Genomic DNA, 23,368 nt, shown 5'->3' with positions numbered 1-23,368 from the left:
CAGTCCTCCATAGGAGTGGATGGAATTCTACAGTATTTTAATTCAATGTTTCAAGGACACAATTACATGTATTTACGGGACAGTAACATTACAAAATCCTACTTTAGGGAAATGTTTTTATATTTTTTATTTTATTTTAAACTCACATAATGTAAAAGTCTACATTAAGTTGTCAATAATATAATAAACGTGGAACAAACAAATGCAGGCATAAAAATAAAAAAAAGATTCTATAGCTTCCAAAATATTTTTTACATCGTGGGGGAGTGCGAAGATGGAGGGGTGGTGGCTTCAAAACAGCACCCCATGTACGTCCTCTAGTGTATATATAAATCATTGGTATGGCCAGTGGCCACTCAAGGTCTGGAACGTAACCTGACAGTGGGCGGATTCGATTACGCTAAACTGTCCCATGTATGGCACGTGACAGTGAAAGTGCAAAAACGGTGAGGGAGAAGCACCTTCCCATATCAAACACTAATCTGCACCGCTTGGCCATTTTGTCAACAAGTGTTCATTGCGAAGACAGATAAAGCAATGAGTTTTGCATTTGAAAACATAATCCGACTCATTATTCCACATTATTTTGCCAACGTCGCTGTGGGCTTTGTATTTATTAGGGATCCCCATTAGTCTTCCTGGGGTCCAAACATATTAAAGCACTTACATATAAAATTGGGCACCAGGCTCAAGCCCGCGAGGCAGCCCGGTTCCAAAACAAATGCAATCAACTTCCACCCGGTGCAAAACACCCAAGCAATCGAACCCCCCCTCTCACTTCATGTAGCACATTACTTAAAAAACAACAACAACCTTAATCATGTCATCAACTTAGAGCATCGTTTCCCAAACTCGGTTATGGGGACCCCAAGGGATGCACGTTTAATTTTTTGCCCGAGCACTACACAGCTGATTGAAATATATCAATTTTATGAATAGTTGATTATTTTATAATCAGCTCTGTATTGCTAGGGCAAAAACCAGAACATGCACCCCACGGAGTCCCCAGGACTGATTTTGGGAAACCCTGACAGAGGCATCAACCCCAGAGGAAACATTCTAAATAGATTCTTCATATTGATTACAGTATCACAAAACAGCCTTGAATAACAGTATGTTTATTTTTAAAGTAGAAAAGCATAATACAAAATGTACTAAAAATCAAGAACAGAATAATTACATATTTACAAACCAGCCACATTTAGCTCAGGGTTTCCCAAACACAGTCCTGGGGTTCGTAAAAAAAAATCTGATTCAAATAACCAGCTCATCAAGCTTTGATTATTTGAATCAGCTGTGTGGTGGTAAGGCAAAAACCAAAATGTGCACCCAGAGGTGGGGCCAGGACTGAGTTTGGGAAACCTTGATGTAGTTGCTATGTTTTGACATACCAAAGTGATACTTGTTGATGAGGTATTACTTAGCTTGAATGTAGATCAAATCCAATTACATTTTAAAGGGTGCAAACTGCAAACCAGAGTGAAAACTATAATCTGCCAATAAAGGAATATAGTATGGCCTTGCCCACTGCAGTAAACATTTACACACATGTCACCCAGATATTTGATAACAAAAATAATACCATAAGCTTATGGTTTGGTAACAGTAGTGATGAATCTAGTTAGTTACATTTTGGAATCCCCACCGTGAAAATAAGGCTGTGTGGGGACATCTCAAAGTGCCTTCCAGTCTATGGGCTCCTTCCCTGATTTCTCCAGCAACTCATTGGTCTTGGAAAAGTGCTTGCATCCGAAGAACCCTCGATGAGCAGATAAAGGGGAGGGGTGTACAGTGGGAAGAACATGGTGACGTTTCTACAGAGGATAAAGACAAAAGACCATTAAGCTGAGGTCAGTGGATTGCGTCAAGAATAGAAAAGTGTTTGTTTCACTATTAATACAATATTAAATTACATTTAACCAACCCTATCAATAGCTGCTCCCTTCTTCTGAGCATAGGCCCCCCACAGCATGAAGACGAGGCCCTCCCGGTTGGAGCTGAGCCACTGCACCACAGCGTCAGTGAAGGTTTCCCAGCCCTTGTCTTTGTGAGAGTTGGCCTGGTGCGCTCGGACGGTCAGCACAGCATTGAGCAACAAGACACCTGGAAAGAGAAGCATTGCGCCAGTTGGCTCCTGATAACTGCACATCAAGGCATTGAAGTTCATCAATGCCCAATCCATACTTCAATATACTTGTTCTGATTATCTGCATTATCCTGAATAGTGCCTGCATTCATGACAGTCCTAAGATATTGCACCAGGAGTCTATGATATTTATACTGTATGTCTATAGCCAAACTTGCTAGACCAGGGGTGCCAAACTTAGGGCTGGCGTATATTGCCAAAATATCATATCACAACAAATTGGGACGGTATTTGATGTTTTGGAATAATAAAAAGTTCTACATTTCCTTTATGAGTAGTGCATGACCCTAAGGTGGCAACACATACATTCTAAGAGATGTCAATGGGGCTTTCTCCATTATGATTGATTTGAACAGTGTAAAACAAACTTGAACCAAAAATAATTCAGCATTTTCAACCATTTCTGCATTTCCTGCACTCATTTGAGATCATTTCCACATTGGTTTGCATGATATGGACCAAACAATCTAGACCTTAGTTTTAACTAAATATTGCAATTGCAATTTGACTAGCAATTTACATCAAAACCCTTGGGTGAACTGTTGGAATGGAAATAGAATGAGGAGTTATTGTGACAGTGTAGTAACCAATGTGTTGGTCAGTGTTTCATTGGGCACCCTATAATCTTTGACTACATTAAATGTTTTTTTCGTTGCTACTTCTATTCATGCGGACGTGACATGGCGACAAATTTCAAGAACCATTTCAACAGTTTTCTACTACAGCGGATGAAGGACCGGAAAGAGCATGGAGATGTGGAAATGGACAGCGAGGAAGAAGGAAAGGAGTGGAGAAGGAAGCGGTATGGTGAAGAAGATTGACATCAAGTACAAAAAGCAAAAAAACGTACTCGAGTAGCTCAGAAATCTTACCTGACGAGAGAGAATGAATTACCTGCGGTGGCAGGTGTGGTGAAGACCGTCGAGGTCGAGCCTTGTCCCAATGATGATAAAGATCATTGTGGCCCAGTGAGTGAGATTTTAAGAGAATGGATCCTTGTCTTCTGGCTGATCCATATGTGGTGTCAGGTTGGGTGGAGAAGAGTTTGGGGACTGTTGAATCTGTGAAAGTACCTTGAAGTGGACTCAATGCTTTTTTGTGTGTTGTCCGTCCAGAAGGACCGGGCGCTCCGCACCACGGGAAAAGAGCAGGGCATCGCTAAAAGGAGTGATAAGTGGAATCGCGTTAAGTGTTGAGGATCAACTGAAATGGAACATTCCTGGTGTCTGTGACGACCACCATTTAGTGCGAAGCACACCCGGTGGAGAGCGTGGTGAAACAGAAGACACGGTCTGTCCTGCTGAATTTTGATGCAGTCCTTACACGACAAAGTCAAGTTAGGATGTGTCAGTTATCCTGTGAGAGCTTTTGTCCCGAACCGATCAAAGTGTTGTAGGTGCCAAGCTTATGGTCATGTCGCAGCAGTGTGTAGGAGGGAGATTCCTAGAGAAGTGTGCAGGAGGGCATGAGACAAAGGAATGTGTAATATCGGTGGAAAAAGCTGTGTGTGTTAATGTTGCTGGAGATCAGAAGTCCGGTGAAAGAAAGGCAGGTCGAGGTTGACTGGGTCAGAGTAGTACAGAAGGTGTCTTATGTTGAGGCTGTGAAGGGAGTAGTACAGGAAGATGGGTCCAGGGCGAGTGATCCTAACAGGTTCCCTGAGAGTAAGCGGAGGCCAATGGAGAGTAATAGAAATAACATGTACTTCAGTAAGATTGGCTTCTTTGCATTCATAGCCATGGTTATTAACTGTCCTGCAGAAATGGAATGTCAACCACAGAATATAGATGTTGTGGGGGCAGCTGCAGGGAAGTACTTCGTTGGACAAGATTTTACTGCAGAGGAGTTACAAAGTGTGTTGAATGATAGTGTCCCAACCTCCCAGGCTGCCAGCCTGGTGTAGCATCCGATAGGGACAATTAGTGGAATAGTGGTGAGGTTTTAATGGGTGTAGAGCAATTTATTTTCCCCATACTTTTCCCCTTTGTTTCACAAAGTGTAATGAATTCACACTCATTAACAGTAGGCGGAACCAAAGGGCTTGATCAGAGAAATAGATGAATGGAGGGGCCATAACAGGCTTCACACTCCAGTACAGTAGGTGGCGGTGCATGCACCTTTGTTGGTTGCGATCCGCGAATACACATTTTAAATAGCATTCACGCTTTGCATATAACTCTTTAATTTAGAAGATACTGTTGCACAAACATGTTGATTTAGGCCTACACAATCAATGGAATCAAGCTATATTAGCTAACTACGTTTGCTCTGACTCAGTACATTTATTAGCTAGCTAACTAGCAATTAGCATTAGAGGCTAAAACGATTAATTTTAGCCACAACTTTCTAAGAAGTTGCAGACAGTATGATACAAACTAATTGTGTAATTATATTACGCTTGTGGAATATATTAAGACGCAAAGTGGAAATCAGCATCGTTATCAACATCTTGTGCCATGTGCGGCATTGACCATGCAGACTGGATCAAGCAAGTGGTCTCGTGGTCGAGCAAAAACAACTGCGCTCCTTGAGTGGCAGGGGGCAGGGCTTGGTCTGTGTGGAAAGCGGAATGAGAGAGGAGAGAGACGACTCAAGTAGTGGAGTAAACTATAAAACGGACTTTACACATGGTGGAGTAGCGTCTCACATTTCCCAAACAATATTCATAGAAAAAAGAATTACATTGAAATTACTTTATATAATGTTAAGTGAAACCCAAACCGGTCCATGCATCAATACCGGTATATTGTAAAATACAGTATACCGCCCAGCCCTAGTCAAACTCAATTCCTCAAGGGCTGTCTCTCTGCTGGCTTTCTTTATTTGCTTTCAATTAGTGTCCACTTAAGACCTAGACAACCAGGCAAGGAGAGTTCCTAACTAATCAATGACTTTAACTGATCAATAAGGTAGAAGGGAGGAGCGTAAACTTGCAGACATTATGCCCTCGAGGACTGGAGTTCGACACGTGTGCTAGACTATTGTGCGTACAGTACCTTGTTTAGCCCATCCAGTTAAATCTCCATGTCCAGGGTGCTGGAAGCCCTCTATATCAGACGCCAATTCTTTGTACATATTCAACAAGCTGAAAAAAAAGAAGAGGCTCTACATTTGACGATGCGGTAACTGTGTCAATGATATGAAAAACTAAATCCAATACAGTACCGAATAAAAAAGGCTAAAAAAGCTAAATGTCCTTCACATAGATAAATGTACAGTGCCTTCAGAAAGTGTTCACACCCCTTGACTTTCTCCACATTTTGCCATTACAGCCTGAATTAAAACATTTATTAAATGTAGATTTTGTTTTACACTGGCCTACACACAATACCCCATAATGTCAAAGTGGAATTATGTTTTTCGATTCATTTATCTTTTACAAATGAAAAGCTGAAATGTCTTGAGTCAATAAGTATTCTACTCCTTTGTTATGGCAAGCCTAAATAAGTTCAGGAGAAAAAATGTGCTTAACAAGTCACATAATAAGTTAAATGCCCTCACTGTGTGCAATAACAGTGTTTAACATGATTTTTTGAATGACTACGTCATCTCTGTATCTCACATACAATTACCTAAAGTCCCTCAGTCAAGACCAGGGAGGTTTTCCAATGCCTCACAAAGGGCCCCTATTGGTAGACATTGAATATCCTTAGAGAATGGTGAAGTTATTAAGTACACTTTGGATGGTGTATCAATAACAGTTGGTTGGTGGCACCTTAATTGGGGAGGACAGACTCGTGGTAATGGCTGGAGCAGAATTAGTGGAATGGTATCAAATACATAGAACACATAGTTTCCATGTGTTTGAAGCCATTCCATTTACTCCGTTATTATGAGTCATCCTCCCCTCAGCAGCCTCCACTGGTATAAATACACCCAGTCACTACAAAGTCACTAACTCAATTGCCCGGAGAGGAAGGAAACCACTCAGGGATTTCACCATGAGGCCAATAGGGACTTTAAAACAGTTAGAGACTAAAGGCTGTGATAGGAGAAAACTGAGGATGAATAAACATTGTAGTTACTCCACAATACTAACCTAATTAAACAGTGAAAAGAAAGAAGCCTGCACAGAATACAAATATTCCAAAACATTTATCCTGTTTGCAATAAGGCACTAAAGTAAAACGGGAAAGAAATTGGCAAAGAAATTAACTTTATGTCACGTATACAAAGCGTTATGTTTGGGGCAAATCCAACACAACCAGGGCCTAAAATTAACACCCGCCACCTGCCAAATGTGGGTAGATTTTGGCATTAGTGTGTAAGATGTCTATTTCGCCAACCATGTTGACAGATGGGCAGGGCTCAACAGTTCGAGCATTTCACTCACATGTGAATAAAAAGTCAAGTATGATCACATTTATAGTAAAATAAATGGTGCAGTAGCTGTCTTCAAAGTATTTCTGTCGTTTTGTTTCATAGTTGGTAAATTAAATCGCACAAAGTCAAAGAAAGACGAATCCTATATAGCCTATTCCACCTCACACTGCCTGGCTGGGGGCTGTGCACATGTAAAGAGCTGAGAGAAAGATTCATTTTTACACCTCGATCACACCGACAGCGTCATTGCATTTTGGTACACCAGAAGTACATTCATTTCCAATGGAACACTGCATTTGCCTTGCAGCATTGCGTTGCAGAGGCAGTTGCAGTGCGTTGTGCACACGTTGAACGTATGCGTCAAACTGTATGTGTAGATGGCTTGACAGAAATGGTAGCAGAAGGTGAATGTTGAAATTTTGTTGCACACATATCCAGATGATTCTGTGTACTATTTTGAGCAATGACGCTATCGGTGTCATCAATGCGTTAGAAGAGCTGCGCACATGTATAAACGCTGGTCTAATTTACTTGAAAAGAAAGTCTACTGAAGTTAGACTTTGAACTTGTGTTTCTTGGCTATTTACATTGTTTTGTTTACCAGCTAGGTTGTTTTTCTATGTTTGAGTTTCAACTGCTAGGGAAGAGAAGATAACACTGCTACTAGTCAGACTCAATCTCACAGGCACAAACACGACTGGAGCAACCACAGTAACCTCTCGAATTTAAAGGGGTAGGTGTCTTCTCATCTGTTATTTTGGTTAAAAGACTCAGGTCACAGGGCCTCCCGAGTGGCGCAGAGGTCTAAAGCACTGCATCACAGTGCTTGAGGCGTCACTACAGACCTGGGTTCGATCCCAGGCCGTGACCGGGAGTCCCATAGGGTGGCACACAATTGGCCAGCGACGTCCAGGTTAGGGGAGGGTTTGGCCGGGGGGGCTTTACTTGGCTCATCGCGCTCTAGCGACTCCTTGTGGCGGGCTGGGCGTCTGCAGGCTGACTTCAGTTGAATGGTGTTTCCTCCGACACATTGGTGTAGCTGGCTTCCGAGTTAAGCGGGCTGGTGTTAAGAAGCTCGGTTTGGCGAGTCATGTTTCGGGGGACGCATGACTCGACTTACGCCTTTCCCGAGCCTGTTGGGGAGTTGCAGCGACAAGACAGGATCGCAATTGGATATCAAGAAATTGAGGAGAAAAAGGGGGTAAAATAAAATAAGACGTCCAGAAAGACTCACAGCTGTAGTCGCTGCCAAAGGTGATTGATTCTAACATGACCAAGGGGGTTGAATACCTTACTTTAGACCTCTGCGCCACTCGGGAGGCCCTGTGACCTGAGTCTTTTAACCAAAATAACAGATGATATGACAAATGTCACCTACGCCTTTAAATGCGAGAGGTTACTGTTGTAGCTCCAGTCGTGTTTGTGCCTGTGAGATTGAGTCTAATCAAGATAGGGTTTTATTTTCCATATTTTTTTTTACAGATGTTAGAAGTTTTCTTCCACATTGACATTCAAGTATTTTGTGTAGATCATTGACAAAAAATACAATTAAAATACATTTCTAAAGGCACTGTATGTATTACACCATACATTTTATTGCAGGAAACATATTCCCCTTGCCTGGATATGTTCAACATGGTCTACAATGTAATAATACTGTAGGCTACCTGGGTGGAGGTGGGATAGGTCTCTGCACACTGAAGCATAATCCATGGGCTTGGTTTGAACCGTGATATGGGTCCTGACCGAGGACTACAACCTTGACCTGTACCAAGGAGAAATGGCTCTGATCATTATGGGCAGTGCAGTGGTTCTTCCCCCTGGAAATAACTTGTACAGCCTAACCTTATGAGTTGGCTCATACTGTACATTAGAGGGTTTCTACCCCTTAATATGAAAAACTGTACATGTGCCATTGTTGTCAAAAACCTAAACTTACATCGTGGATGTCACACATCTGTGTCCAGGTGAAAACATGCTGAGGGGGTGGGTAGACAGTGTTCAGTTTCCTCTCTCCATCAACGAAAGACATCAACTGAAACAGTAAGGAGCGAAGGGAATTGGATTATGCACATTTCTGATAATCTGTACGATGTAGCTATGTGTGGGTAGACTCATCTTACGTTTTTGAAATAAGGCTTTCCAAACTCAGAGACCAAACTCTTTCGCCAACTCTCCCCAAATTCATCCGGTGTGTTACTTGCGCACAGTTTCTCCAACGCTGCTTGCTTGTTTTTGGCGATTCGGGCCAGCAGTTCTGGACACACTGGAGAAGAGGATGACTCCGTCGTTCCGTTGCCTGATCGCTTCAGCTTCTTCACCCGTCCAACCTTGGTATATTGAGCAAAATGCAAGGTTGGTGAAACACGTGTGGCTGTTAATGGTGCAGTTAAAAAAATTATTGGAGAACGTCGCAAATATGGTACATTCATTGCAAGCATTTTAGCTAGCTAGCAACATGTTCTAAATCTGCTACGAAACTTGAGCAAATTTCCTAAACACTGACGCCAGTGACGCCACCCCCTGTGATCGCTGATGGTAAAGATATCGCGGGATTTGTGTGTTACGGTCAAAGATGGTTAAGACTACTGGTTTGAAACCAATGTTGTATGGTCTTTTCAATGTTATCACATAAAATATAACAATTGAATCAATGATTTTGTTAGTTAGCAAGCAGATTATTGTAATAACAGCGTCAAGACAACAAGGTACGTGCTGGTGAAACTATATAACTTGATTTCAATGTGTATACATGCAACTTTAGGTTAAAAGTTGTAATGTACAGAATGTTAGCTACTTAAAATAGTTACACAATTGCACCGGTTTGTACTCATGCAGCTCGCGTGCAAACAATTATTATAAATTAATAGTACGCTAATTCTCACATGTTCTTGGGCATCCTCTCTCTCATGTTCCCCTCCCGAAGCTCTCTTCTTCAAAATGGGCGGAAAAAAAGAATTGATCGTTTTCTGCCCTATCATTTTAGTAACCTTGATTAATTTGGTAGTAGTTGACTTAGAGCTTGCTTTCCTTATTGTTCAGCAGCACTAACACAGTCCCGCTTGTTTTGAACCACTTCTCTGACAGAACATTTCCCGCCAACTTGCGATGACGTATTGCTAAGGTGAACGCGCAGGGCTTCGGTCATAGTATGGTCGGCGCTATCCAACATTGTCTCAGAGCATTTAGTATTATTCTGTACGTAGATTTGGGGACACCCTATTTAGTATGATATATATTAATTTGTGGCTGTCCATCACCCATTTCTTATGATATGTTACAAATTACAATTCGTATTATATTGTAATGAAACAGCAGGGAGCGGGTCTCGAACCCTCGACCTCCTAGCCCGAGGTCCGGCGCGCTATCGACTGTGCCGCAAAAGCATGCTCGAGCGGCAGAGTCGATTTCCGCGCTTATAAACCCAGGGTCGTTACACTACTCCCTCCTTTCAAAGAGCGCGTCCTCGCGCTAGCTTGCGACTTTACGTCTTACAGGAACGCGCTCACCGGCCAAGCACACGCACTGTCGTGGATACGAGGTCCGATCACTTCTGACACCAATGTAATATAACAGGCAGGGAGCAGGTCTCGAACCCTCGACCTTCTAGCCCGAGGTCCGGCGCGCTATCGACTGTGCCGCAAAAGCATGCTCGAGCGGCAGAGTCGATTTCCGCGCTTATAAACCCAGGGTCGTTACACTATGTTATGAATTTGCAAAACGTACAATATGTTATACATTTGCAAAACGTGTTATATGTTACGAATTTGCAAAAACTGCAATGTTATGTTAGCTAGGCTAGGGTTAGGGGTTAGGGTTAAGTTTAGGAGTTAGGTTAAAGGTTAGCTAAAATGGTCAAGGTTAAGGGAAGGGTTAGCTAACATGCTAAGTAGTTGCAAGTAAGTAGTTAAAAAGTTGCTAATTAGCTCACATGCTAAAGATGTCCGTGATGAGAGTCGAACGCACGCTAGACGTTCACGTTATACGCCAACCCATTCACCAAGACCAACCATTGAAGTTTAAATTTAAAATGGTTAAGGCAGTGTTTACCAAACTCGGTCCTGGGGACCCCAGGGGGTGCACGTTTTGATAATAAGTTGATTATTTGAATCAGCTGTGTTGCTATGGCAACAACAACAAAGTGCACCCCTTGGGGTCCCCAGGACCAGGTTTGGGAAACGCTGGGTAAGGGTAGAGGTTAAGGTAAGGGTTAGGGTTTAAGGGTAGGGACGTCCCAAGGATCCCGGGTGGCACTGTCCATCATAGTGTGCATTTTGTACCTGTTTACGTCAATGGTTATAGTTCAATGTTCATAGCAAGGTCAGCAAGGTATTAAACTGTAATGGCCAAGTATAGTGATATGTTGTAAACTTTCCACTCATGTATTTAGTAATTAATTATCCTATGCTATACGTTTATCTGTAGGCCTATTCCTTCTGTTATCCGTACTCCTGTGTTCTCTTTTCATTCTTGGTCTTGGACATTATTACAATGAAGTTTTCTCATGTTGGTGAGCACAGAGCAAGAAGGTGGCTGATGGATACATTTGTGAGTCAAACCAGGAAGCGCTATATTGATGGGACAACAGATGAACAGAGAGAACCTGTGTGGAAAAAATGTAAAGAGGAAGAATGCAATCAGGGGATTGTAAAGGAGGATGCCTATTTGACTGAGTTCTCTAAGTCTTGGCAGAAGATTGAAGCAGAGGGACTGGACTGTGACTATGCTCTACTCTTTCCTAAAGAGGAAGCAGACTGCCTCTACACACAGCTGGAGGAGGAGGTAGTCTACCTCACAGGTATACAATTGTCACACTCAATTCAGTGACAGTTCAGATACATTTTTTCTTGGTATGTAGATGAGCCATTCTTATTTTGTTACAGGAGATAAAACAAAGATTCAGGTGTTTGGGAAGGTCTACAATGTCCCCAGAAAGCAGGCGACTTGTGGGGACGCAGGACTAACCTACACCTATTCTGGAGTGAGTCTTCAGGCTAGCCCGTGGACTCCAACCTTGGAGTACATTCGTGATGCTGTTACAAAGGCAACAGGGCAAACCTTCAACTTCGTCCTGATTAACAGGTGAGTCTGTCTACGCTGCTATAGAAGATTCTACATCTACAGGGGTGTATTCATTACGTCTTGCAATGGAAACAGTTTACCGTTTAAGAACCAAATAGAAGCAAATGGAGCAAAACAGGGAGGGACCTACTTGAATTTGTCCAATAGAAACTCTAGTTTTCATTGCAAAACGTTTTGTTTGGAATAAACGGTTTCGGTGTAATAAATACACTCTAGGACTGTTGGACTGTGATTCCATTGTAGCTGCTCCTGGTTTACTCAGGTACAAAGATGGACACGATCACATGGGTGAGCACCGTGATGATGAGCGGGAACTGGACCCCCTCTGTTCCATCGCCTCCGTATCCCTGGGGGCGGTCCGGGACTTTGTCTTCAGACATAGGGAGTCACGGGGAAAACAGTGCCGACGGCAGATCAACCCGGTGAAGCTGGAACTGGCCCACGGAAGCCTGCTCCTCATGAACTCTCCCACAAACACCCACTGGTGCCACAGCCTGCCAGCCCGCAAGAGGGTCCTCACACCCCGCATCAACCTTACCTTCAGACGCATCCTCCAAGACGGCAAGAAATGAGGGTCAGACATGGTCCGTTGGGAGTCTCACTTCATTGTGGCTGACGTCACGGGACGTACTATCTAACCACTGTCCCCACTGCAATATTGATTCAACTAGTTTTTGAATTTGTTCATGGTCCAATTCATAAAAATCAGTCATGTGGTAACTCTTTACTTATAGATTCTTTATTTTCATAATTGTATCTATGAAAACAATCAACTTCTTCACAGATCTCACACACACAAATCTTCAAAATATACATTAGTGCAAATTGATCAGAAAATGGGTAAGAGGGATATTTAGAGGTTGCATCCTAATTCAATACTAGGAGAGTAAATGGCAGTATTTAAAACACAACTAGTATGCTTGTTGAGCATTACACTTAGATTGTGTAGTTGTACACACTGCCACCACAACTTTAAACACTGTGGTAAATTTGTTACATTGCTATCAATTCCAATGCTCTATAAAAGAGTTGTAAAACTATCATGTTGCTTCAATATCATTTAGGAACAAAAATAACAATATACACATTAGCTTGATACCATGAGATCTTGTGCAACAACTGCAGAAATGATTCTACATGAAAGTAAATGGTCTGCAGACATGTGGAGCTAGACTACAATCCAAACCACCTGCATGTTATTACAGTATTCTGAATTTGTTACACACGTAGAAAAATGTAATATACAGCAGCTTATATACAATGTCAATTGAAACATTGCATTATTTTAATTAAACCTACATTAAGATATGAGTGATTATTTCCAGACTGAAATAGCTGAAGACAGTGATTACATATCAAGTACCTCCACATTTCCTAATCTAGTAACACCCATTTAGCCTAAAACATCTTGGTTGAAGTAATGCAAATCTTTTGTGAAACGACTACCAGTATTCTGAGATGTTTTTGAGAACAGTCCAATCATTCCTACAGGTAGGCAATCTCTGGGATCTAAAAGGCAGTGCCTCCTAAATCACTGTAAAAGAAGAGGGGGACATTCATGATTTTAATATGACAGGAGGTCAAGGTAGAGCAGCATAATCTTTTGTACTGTTAAAGCACAATCCTACAGGTAAGCCATTGGGGCTGGAGAATTACACTTCTGAGGGGTGTTTTCTGTGGCACATATGGCTGTGGTGGTATGGGTTGGCAGGGGAGAGGTGTACAGTCTGGCTCAGTGCTCCAGGGCTCTACTCCAACAGTAGACGGAGCCGTCTCACCCGCTCATAGAAGAGTAGGTAGGCGTTGGAGGACAGCACCTCCTGTAGACTGGCCTTGCGTACAGAGTCATCTGAAACCCACAGCCACTGGGAGCTGAATGGAGAGGGGCTGCGGGGCGAGGGAGGGCAGCGGCGGTAAGTGACAAAGTGTCCTGAGTTCATGTCACCATGGTGAACCAACACAGCCATCAGTTGAAAGTGGTATTCTGAGGAGCTGTGGAGAGACATGGTGTATTCAACAGTGTTATCAGAGTACACACTATAATTCCAAGACAATTTATCTGATTTTGTATAATTGGTTCTTCTCTTTATTGATATGAAAAGGCTGTTTAAGATGATCAGGTTGTGTTTACCTGTAGTCATATGTGAGGTTGACCTGTGGGTTCAACCCAGGAGAATGGAGAAAGACAGACGAACAGGTTCCATTGGACAGAGGCTTGTTGTTGTTATGGTGTTCTATATCTGAAAATAAGTAGAATACAGTATGCTCTTAGTGTTGTACAAGGCCTTTCAAGGGTCTGTAAAACAACAATTACATTATGAGAGTAATCTGGAGTATCTGTCCTCAAACAAATCCCAAATATTCTAAGGCCAATTTCTAAGAACCCACTAAGAACAATCATGACAGTTCTCAGTCCTCTCAAGCTGAAAGGGTAATAAGAGGTCATAAGACAAGCAATTTAGTCCCAGGAAGACAATTTAAGTGATTTCACCATACCTTTGCCACTGGGAGGAGTCTTATCTGCAGCAACTCCTGAATCCTCTGCTTTAATGGTTTTGGGAGTACAGTTGATGCGCTGGAGCCTCTGAATGGTTGTGCGGTGTTTGTAGCGGTCCATAGACAGGTACTCTGAGATCTGGACATGTTCCTGTCTCTTTATGGGCGTACCCTCATTAGACCATGTCAGTCTCTGCAGGTGAATACAGAGACACTGTGGGAGCTGGAGGGAGGAGTCACACAAACACACGCCGTCATATACCTGTATACAGTATGTCACATAACCGAGGACAAGGATATGCTGAAGCCAGACACAAATGCATCTGATAGTGATGTGTGCAGGGGGATACCAGTAAAGCAGTGAAACCATTTAGTACACAGCAATTGTTTCACATATCATCAAGTAGGTCACAATAGGTAGGTTTCCATGTGAATATTCTAAAATCTGCATAAAGCAAATATGTACATTTTCCCACCAAACTGACTTGTTGCAGATAAATCATTGTGTGATGTAGTGGACACAAAATGTACTTTTTTGCTTACGTTTCATGATGTTTTCTCCCTCTCCCCATCTCTCTCCCTCTCTACCCCACCTGCTGTCTCGACCACTAAATACTTGGCTATGAAAAGCCAACTGACATTTACTCCTGAGGTGCTGACCTGTTGCACTCTCTACAACCACTGATTATTTTTTGACCCTATGGGTCATATATGAACGTTTGAACATCTTGAAGATCAATCTGGCCTTAATGGCCATAAACTCTTATCTCCACCCAGCACAGCCAGAAGTCGACTGGCCACCACTCAGAGCCTGGTTCCTCTCTAGGTTTTTTCCTAGGTTCCTGCCTTTCTAGGGAGTTTTTCCTAGCCAACGTGCTTCTACATCTACATTGCTTGCTCTTTAGGGTTTTAGGCTGGGTTTCTGTATAAGCACTTTGTTACATCTGCTGATGTAAAAAGGGCTTTAAATATATTTGATTGATGTGCCGAATAAAAATCTAAAGTCCAATGTGTTTCCATTGCATTTTCAACTACCGAAAATTCAACCCTGTATATTTATTGGAAAGGAGCATCAAGCTCATCACCGTGCACTTTCACCACCCTGTGAAGTTCATAACTTGTTTCATCTGCACTGCACAAAAGGCCAAATGCAGTAACTTCCTTTTTCTGTCTAGACAGGATACTCCATGATATATTCTGATCAACTGGCTCGTTCTTGTGTCAAGAAACTAAATGCCAACATTAAATCAGATAATATACCTGGCCATTACAACAGATTAAACATTTTTGACCAAATTCGTAGTTACTGCGTTTTGCCTTTGTAGGGCAGCGTAGCCTAATAAATTGCATGGTTTCCTGAGTCGTAGTGGGAGGACCACACACCATATTATTGTGTGACTCAAAGTTTACTTCGATATGGTTATCTAGTCAATATTTGCACATAAAGGACGTTTCCACTGCCATTTCTTGTATAATTAATTTTACCAAAACAAAAAGATCCCACCATGTCGAACGAACAAATGTTGGAATTTCTAAAATTGTGCCGAAACTTCCTGTGTCTATCACAGCAATTTCTGTATACGTTTTGACTTTACTTGCATAAAAACATGGTTAGTGGGAAAGACCATTACCTTTCCCAGTTTAAGCTGTTTGATGAAGGTTGTCCTCTGGCTTTCCAGGACATGCCCATTCACTAAGGCGCCTTGTTGAAGCTGACAGGAGAGAAGATGTCAAAACAAGGTTCATTCTAAAGCTCCAAAATAACATACCCATAGGTTCACAGAAGTACAGTTCCATTTTCTTAACCAACCAAGTGAAGACTAGTACCTTGGTGCAGTTTTCACACTCCACCTCTTTAATGGTCTCTGAAGAGATGAAATGCTGGAGACAGTGATCCAGAGAGATAGGCCAGCCCTAAGGGAAATATACTCAGCACATTGCATATACTGTAGCTCACAAGCTATTATTTTACATACATTCGTGTAGAACAGGGTTACCTGAACTCGTGCAAGCTTTTGCTCCTGCAACCTTGGTGTACACATATCAATGATATTTGTACCACCAGTGGTACAAGGAAAACCTTCACCTGAATGATATGAAGGTTTCCATCATGTATTTTATCTCCCGTCACCCATTCTGCTTACCCATTGCGGCGAAGGGATGGATAAGGAGAGGCTGTCGAAAGAGTCATATCGCACTGGACTCTGCGAACAAGAAAATGAATTAATAGCACAAACAAACCACTGATTTAATGACAGTACACTGCCAAATATCTGATATTCACGTGATATGAAAAATAAACAAATACATTAATCACCTGTTGTTCGCAATGCTTGCAAGCCATATTGCTTGTTAGGCGGCCATGGAAAGGATGTGGAAACTTCCAAGGACTTTGTAAAGGATGAAGAGGGCCTGGAAGAGCAAAAGTATTTTTCCTATTTTCACAAAACCTACTTCTCTAGTAAAATATTCCACACCACTATTTGCCTCCTTACCTCGACTCTTGCAGCTTAAGGTCTTATCATCTATATCTGGGAGACTCTGATGCCAAAAACAAAGGAACAGAAGTCAGAAGGCAAAAATACAATTAACTTACATCAAAAACACACTGTGCTGAAAGAGACTAAGCTTAGCAGGGCTGTGATTATTAAAGGAAGGGGAGTGACAACTTACCTCAAGGGACTGAATGTCAAAGAGGTGGGTGACTTTGGGCTGTCGGTCTCGCTCCTCCTCCAGGGAAGAGGTGAGGACATGGAAGAGCTCATGTGCATCCTAAGAAAAGTAAATAGGGACGAGAGATTAAACCAATATACCTTACACATTAGTCATATAGCACACGCTCTTATCCAAAGTGACGTAGTTAGTGCATTCATCTTAAGATACTTTTGTGTATGTGGATACCCCTTCAAATTAGTGGATCCAGCTATTTCAGCCACACCGTTGCCGACAGGTGTATAAAATTGAGCACACAGCCATGCAATCTCCATAGACAAACATTGGCAGTAGAATGTCCTTACTGAAGAGCTCAGTGACTTTCAACGTGGCACTGTCAAAGGATGCCACCTTTCCAACAGGTCAGTTCGTCAAATTTCTGCCCTGCTAGAGCTGCCCCGGTCATCTGTAAGTGCTGTTATTGTGAAGTGGAAACGTCTAGGTGCAAAGGCTCAGCTGCGAAGTGGTAAGACACACAAGCTCACAGAAAAAGACCGCCGAGTGCTGGTAAGTCACAACACTCACTACTGAGTAGAGGTCGACCGATTATGATTTTTCAACGCCGATACCGATTATTGGAGGACCAAAAAAAGCCGATCCCGATTAATCGCCCGATTTTTTTTTTGTTATTTGTAATAATGACAATTACAACAATACTGAATGAACACTTATTTTTTTTAATTTTACCCCCTTTTCTCCCCAATTTTCGTGGTATCCAATCGCTAGTAATTACTATCTTGTCTCATCGCTACAACTCCCGTACGGGCTCGGGAGAGACGAAGGTCGAAAGCCAATTTAGCCTCCGAAGCACAACCCAACCAAGCCGCACTGCTTCTTAACACAGCGCGCCTCCAACCCGGAAGCCAGCCGCACCAATGTGTCGGAGTAAACACCGTGCACCTGGCCCCCTTGGTTAGCGCGCACTGCGCCCGGCCCGCCACAGGAGTTGCTGGAGCGCGATGAGACAAGGATATCCCTACCGGCCAAACCCTCCCTAACCCGGACGACGCTAGGCCAATTGTGCGTCGCCCCACGGACCTCCCGGTCGCGGCCGGCTGCGACAGAGCCTGGGCGCGAACCCAGAGACTCTGGTGGTGCAGCTAGCGCTGCGATGCAGTGCCCTAGACCACTGCGCCACCCGGGAGGCCCTATGAACACTTATTTTAACTTAATATAATACATCAATGAAATCAATTTAGCCTCAAATAAATAATGAAACATGTTCAATTTGGCTTAAATAATGCAAAAACAAAGTGTTGGAGTAGAAAGTAAAGTGCAATATGTGCCATGTAAAAAACCTAACATTTAAGTTCCTTGCTCAGAACATGAGAACATATGAAAGCTGGTGGTTCCTTTTAACATGAGTCTTAATATTCCCAGGCAAGAAGTTTTAGGTTGTAGTTATTATAGGAATTATAGGACTATTTCCCTCTATACGATTTGTATTTCATATACCTTTGACTATTGGATGTTCTTATAGGCACTTTAGCCCCTACCTGGGCTCGAACCAGGAACACATCGACAACAGCCACCCCCGAAGCATCGTTACCCATCGCTCCACAAAACTGTAACTGTAAGTGCAGAGCAAGAGGAACAACTTCTCCAAGTCTCAGAGCGAGTGACGTCATCGGTTACACCAGCCTAATCTCGGGAGTTGATTGGCTTGAAGTCAAACAGCTCAATGCTTGAAGCATTGCGAAGAGCTGCTGGCAAACGCACGAAAGTGCTGTTTGAATGAATGCGTACAAGCCTGCTGCTGCCTACCATCGCTCAGTCAGACTGCTCTATCAAATATCAAATCATAGACTTAATTATAACATAATAACACACAGAAATACGAGCCTTAGGTCATTAATATGGTCGAATCCGGAAACTATCATCTCGAAAACAAGACGTTTATTCTTTCAGTGAAATACGGAACCGTTCTGTATTTTATCTAACGGGTGGCATCCCTAAGTCTAAATATTGCTGTTACATTTTACAACCTTCAATGTTATGTCATAATTACGTAAAATTCTGGCAAATTAGTTCGCAACAAGCCAGGCGGCCCAAACTGTTGCATATACCCTGACTCTGCGTGCAATGAATGCAAGAGAAGTGACACAATTTCAACTGGTTAATATTGTCTGCTAACCCGGATTTCTGTTAGCTAAATATGCAGGTTTAAAAAAATATATACTTCTGTGTATTGATTTTAAGAAAGGCATTGGTGTTTATGGTTAGGTACAGTCGTGCAACGATTGTGCTTTTTTCGTAAATACGCTTTTGTTAAATCATCCCCCGTTTGGCGAAGTTGGCTGTCTTTGTTAGGAAGAAATAGTCTTCACACAGTTCGCAACGAGCCAGGTGGCCCAAACTGCTGCATATACCCTGACTCTGTTGCAAGAGAAGTGACACAATTTCCCTAGTTAAAAGAAATTCATGTTAGCAGGCAATATTAACTAAATATGCAGGTTTAAAAATATATACTTGTGTTTTGATTTTAAGAAAGGCATTGATGTTTATGGTTAGGTACACGTTGGAGCAACGACAGTCCTTTTTCGCGAATGCGCACCGCATCGATTATATGCAACGCAGGACACGCTAGATAAACTAGTAATATCATCAACCATGTGTAGTTAACTAGTGATTATGATTGATTGTTTTTTATAAGATAAGTTTAATGCTAGCTAGCAACTTACCTTGGCTTCTTACTGCATTCGCGTAACAGGTAGGCTCCTCGTGGAGTGCAATGTAAGGCAGGTGGTTAGAGCGTTGGACTAGTTAAACGTAAGGTTTAAGATTGAATCCCCGAGCCTACAAGGTAAAAACCTGTCGTTCTGCCCCTGAACAAAGCAGTTAACCCACCATTGAAAATAAGACTTGCCTAGTTAAATAAAAGGTGTAAAAAAAATATATATATATATTTTTGGTGATGTGGATGCAAAGGAACTTGAAGCTCTCAACCTGCTCCACTACAGCCCCGTCAATGAGAATGGGGGCGTGCGCAGTCCTCCTTTACCTTTAGTTCACCATCTGGCAGTCCAACGGACAAATCTGGGTTTGGCGGATACCAGGAGAACGCTACCTGCCCCAATGCATAGTGCCAACTGTAAAGTTTGGTGGAGGAGGAATAATGGTCTGGGGCTGGTTTCATGGTTCGGGCTAGGCCGCTTAGTTCCAGTGAAGGGAAATCTAAACGCTACAGCATACAATGACATTCTAGACGGTTCTGTGCTTCCAAATTTGTGGCAACAGTTTGGGAAGTCCATTTCCTGTTTCAGCATGACAATGCCCCCGTGCACAAAGCGAGGTCCATACAGAAATGGTTTGTCGAGATCGGTGTGTAAGAACTTGACTGGCCTGCACCGAGCCCTGACCTCAACCCCATCAAAACACCTTTGGGATGAATTGGAACACCGACTGCGAGCCAGGCCTAATCGCCCAACACCAGTGCCCGACCGCACTAAAGCTCTTGTGGATGAATGGAAGCAAGTCCCTGCAGCAATGTTCCAACATTTAGTGGAGAGCCTTCCCGGAAGAGTGGAGGCTGTTGTAGCAGCAAATGGGGGAACCAACTCCATAATAATGCCCATGATTTTGGAATGAGATGTTCGACGAGCAGGTGTCCACATACTTTTGGTCATGTAGTGTAGGTAGGTGGGACGACCACATATCTCAGTCATAGACTGAACAAAAATATAAAATGCAACATGTAAAGTGTTAGTTCCGTGTTTCATGAGCTGAAATAAAAAAATCCCAGAAATGTTCCATATGCACAAAAAGCTTATTTTCTCAAAATGTTGTACACACATTTGTTTCTGTTAGTGAGCATTTCTCCTTTGCCAAGAGAATCCATCCAACTGACAGGTGTGGCATATCAATAAGCTGATTAAACAGCATGATCATTACACAGGTGCACATTGTGCTGGGGACAATAAAAGGCGACTAAAATGTGCAGTTTGTCACACAACACAAGGCCAGATTTTACATTTACATTTAAGTCATTTAGCAGACGCTCTTATCCAGAGCGACTTACAAATTGGTGCATTCACCTTATGATATCCAGTGGAACAACCACTTTACAATAGTGCATCTAAATCTTTTAAGGGGGGGGTTAGAAGGATTACTTTATCCTATCCTAGGTATTCCTTAAAGAGGTGGGGTTTCAGGTGTCTCCGGAAGGTGGTGATTGACTCCGCTGACCTGGCGTCGTGAGGGAGTTTGTTCCACCATTGGGGTGCCAGAGCAGCGAACAGTTTTGACTGGGCTGAGCGGGAACTGTACTTCCTCAGAGGTAGGGAGGCGAGCAGGCCAGAGGTGGATGAACGCAGTGCCCTTGTTTGGGTGTAGGGCCTGATCAGAGCCTGAAGGTACGGAGGTGCCGTTCCCCTCACAGCTCCGTAGGCAAGCACCATGGTCTTGTAGCGGATGCGAGCTTCAACTGGAAGCCAGTGGACAGAGCGGAGGAGCGGGGTGACGTGAGAGAACTTGGGAAGGTTGAACACCAGACGGGCTGCGGCATTCTGGATGAGTTGTAGGGGTTTAATGGCACAGGCAGGGAGCCCAGCCAACAGCGAGTTGCAGTAATCCAGACGGGAGATGACAAGTGCCTGGATTAGGACCTGCGCCGCTTCCTGTGTGAGGCAGGGTCGTACTCTGCGAATGTTGTAGAGCATGAACCAGATGTCTCAAGTTGAGGAAGCGTGCAATTGGCATCCTGACTGCAGGAATGTCCACCAGAACTGTTGCCAGAGAATTTCATGTTAATTTCTACCATAAGCTGCCTCCAACATAATTTTAGAGAATTCGGCAGCAAGTCCAACCGGCCTCACAACCACAGACCACGTGTAACCACACCAGCCCAGGCCCTATACATCCGGCTTCTTCACCTGCGGGATCGTCTGGGGGGGTGGGCGCTGAAGAGTATTTCTGTCTGTAATAAAAACGTTTTCTGATTGGCTGGGCCTGGCTCCCCAGTGGGTGGTCCTATGCCCTCCCAGGCCCACCCATGGCTGTACCCCTGCCAAGTCATGTGAAATCCATAGGGGGATTTCTTGCTGCTCCATTGGAAAGTACCATGGTATTGTAGTGGATGTGAGCTTCGACTGGAAGGGCTTACTTTTAATTTGTTTTGAACGTGGAGCAGAATTCTTATGGGGAACAGATTTAAGACAATAATTTTGACTTGAATGCTCTGAAAAAATGCTCACAAATGCTTAACAAGTAAGGATAACGTACCTGTTCCTCAAAGGAACTGATGTGCCACCTGTAGAGTCTGAGGACCTCCAGCAGACGCCCTGCATCCAGCACATCCTCCGCCCCAGTGTTGTCATTTGACAGTGCTGCAAATCAGAGAATGTACTGTCAGGGTGCATCCCATATGGTACCCTATATAGTGCATTACATGGGCCCTGGTCAAAACTAGTGCACCATAGGGTATAGGGTGCCATTTGGGTTGCACCATAGAGTCTAACAATTGAGTGAACAGGGATTCTGATTCCTTCTTCGCCCATCACCAAACACTACCTTGGAGAAGCTGCAGGAGAGTTGTGGAAAGTTTGGGGTCCTTCTCTGGCTCTCCCTCTGACACACCTTTGCGGCTAGTGAACTCCTCCAGCCACTTGACGAAGGAAGGGCAGGCTGCCAGGCCCTGGAGCAGAGAGTTCATGAAGCAGGTGTTTCCCAGGTTCAGCAGGCCTGGTACCATGCCTATGGTGGATACTTTTGTTAGTATACAGTCAATGGCCCTCATAAACATCCACCTACATAACATTAGTGATCCCATCTTTAACTGCCTACACAGACATTGGGCAAGCTTACCTTTCTTCCTTTTCTTGCTGTCTGTAATTGGACCCCATAGAACATATACTCCAGCAGCCATGGCAGCCGCTATTCCACCAATGACTCCCCAATTTTTCATAATTTTGTTCCTGAAAAATATTCCAGTGATACATATTATTGACAGTCTCACAGAAAAGTCTGAACTGTTGGGACATCAAATGCGTTTCCCTTCAGTTACTCTGAATATATTGTATGTCCATACCTAACAAACTCTAACGTATCCAAAGCAGCAGCGGACCCCAATAAACCTTTTTACTAGATAATTCCTGGTTCATGTAAATCGAATTTCAATTGCCGAACATGACACAAGTTCGCCAGCCAACGACAGGCAGTCCTGTCGACTTGACAGACAGATCTGCCTATAAACGTTAGCTATTGTAGATTGCTCTTTTTGACATCCTCTACTACGACACAATGCACAAAGACTTCTCTAAAACATGTTGGAATTTTGCTAACAGATGGTATGGTAATCCCATAAAAGTAGTCCGTCAAATCTTTAATTTCAGATTGACGCAGTCAGATCAACAGTACTCGATTGCTTTGGCGTCGTTTGTGTGTGCGCCACTTAAAAACGTCGTTCGAACTGCTCACTAAGAAAGAGCAAGCTCATTGACCACACTTCGCTAAACCCCGACACAATCACACATTTAATTCGCGAAATGAAAGGCCTTGTAAAACATTCAGGTCTGACCTGACAATGGTACCAGAGTACAGGAACTCCCGAATAAGCTTTTCAGATGTCGCTGGTCTGCACCACGGCATATTCTCGGAGCTAACGTAGTGGAA

The 23,368-nt window shown here is 43.1% G+C and overlaps 3 protein-coding genes across 6 annotated transcripts; 1 reads left to right on the top strand and 2 right to left on the bottom strand.

Annotated features, from left to right (window-relative positions):
* Positions 1–581: 581 nt before the first annotated feature.
* On the bottom strand, positions 582–9,526 carry unga (uracil DNA glycosylase a). 3 transcript variants are annotated; one of them, XM_039013577.1, is made up of 7 exons: positions 9,355–9,526; positions 8,593–8,799; positions 8,409–8,504; positions 8,137–8,234; positions 5,143–5,231; positions 1,925–2,103; positions 582–1,814 (listed from the first exon to the last, which is right to left on the bottom strand). In XM_039013577.1, the coding sequence occupies exons 1-7, from the start codon at positions 9,448–9,450 to the stop codon at positions 1,674–1,676; spliced, it is 906 nt and encodes a 301-aa protein (XP_038869505.1). In that variant the 5' UTR covers positions 9,451–9,526; the 3' UTR covers positions 582–1,673. The 3 variants fall into 3 exon arrangements, with proteins under 3 accessions (XP_038869505.1, XP_038869504.1, XP_038869507.1); XM_039013576.1 differs by lacking the exon at positions 9,355–9,526 and having other exon boundaries at positions 8,593–8,992; XM_039013579.1 differs by lacking the exons at positions 582–1,814; positions 1,925–2,103; positions 9,355–9,526 and adding an exon at positions 2,110–4,699 and having other exon boundaries at positions 8,593–8,997.
* alkbh2 (alkB homolog 2, alpha-ketoglutarate dependent dioxygenase) lies at positions 8,230–12,937 on the top strand. The gene is made up of 4 exons (XM_039013580.1): positions 8,230–9,177; positions 10,990–11,267; positions 11,353–11,551; positions 11,814–12,937. The coding sequence occupies exons 2-4, from the start codon at positions 11,006–11,008 to the stop codon at positions 12,121–12,123; spliced, it is 771 nt and encodes a 256-aa protein (XP_038869508.1). The 5' UTR covers positions 8,230–9,177; positions 10,990–11,005; the 3' UTR covers positions 12,124–12,937.
* LOC120063288 (ubiquitin carboxyl-terminal hydrolase 30-like) lies at positions 12,269–23,368 on the bottom strand. Of its 2 annotated transcripts, none has more exons than XM_039013574.1 (13): positions 23,274–23,368; positions 22,562–22,671; positions 22,268–22,450; positions 21,980–22,083; positions 16,721–16,819; positions 16,543–16,588; positions 16,365–16,459; positions 16,192–16,251; positions 15,875–15,961; positions 15,679–15,759; positions 14,048–14,270; positions 13,683–13,791; positions 12,269–13,543 (listed from the first exon to the last, which is right to left on the bottom strand). In XM_039013574.1, exons 1-13 carry the CDS (start codon positions 23,342–23,344, stop codon positions 13,300–13,302), a joined length of 1,512 nt encoding a protein of 503 aa, XP_038869502.1. In that variant the 5' UTR covers positions 23,345–23,368; the 3' UTR covers positions 12,269–13,299. The 2 variants fall into 2 exon arrangements, with proteins under 2 accessions (XP_038869502.1, XP_038869503.1); XM_039013575.1 differs by lacking the exon at positions 23,274–23,368 and adding an exon at positions 22,785–23,249.

This window comes from Salvelinus namaycush, chromosome 18, assembly GCF_016432855.1.
Source record: "Salvelinus namaycush isolate Seneca chromosome 18, SaNama_1.0, whole genome shotgun sequence".
Taxonomy (NCBI): domain Eukaryota; kingdom Metazoa; phylum Chordata; class Actinopteri; order Salmoniformes; family Salmonidae; genus Salvelinus; species Salvelinus namaycush.
The sequence above is the reverse complement of the archived record's forward strand: the minus strand, read 5'-3'. Positions and strand labels throughout refer to the sequence as shown.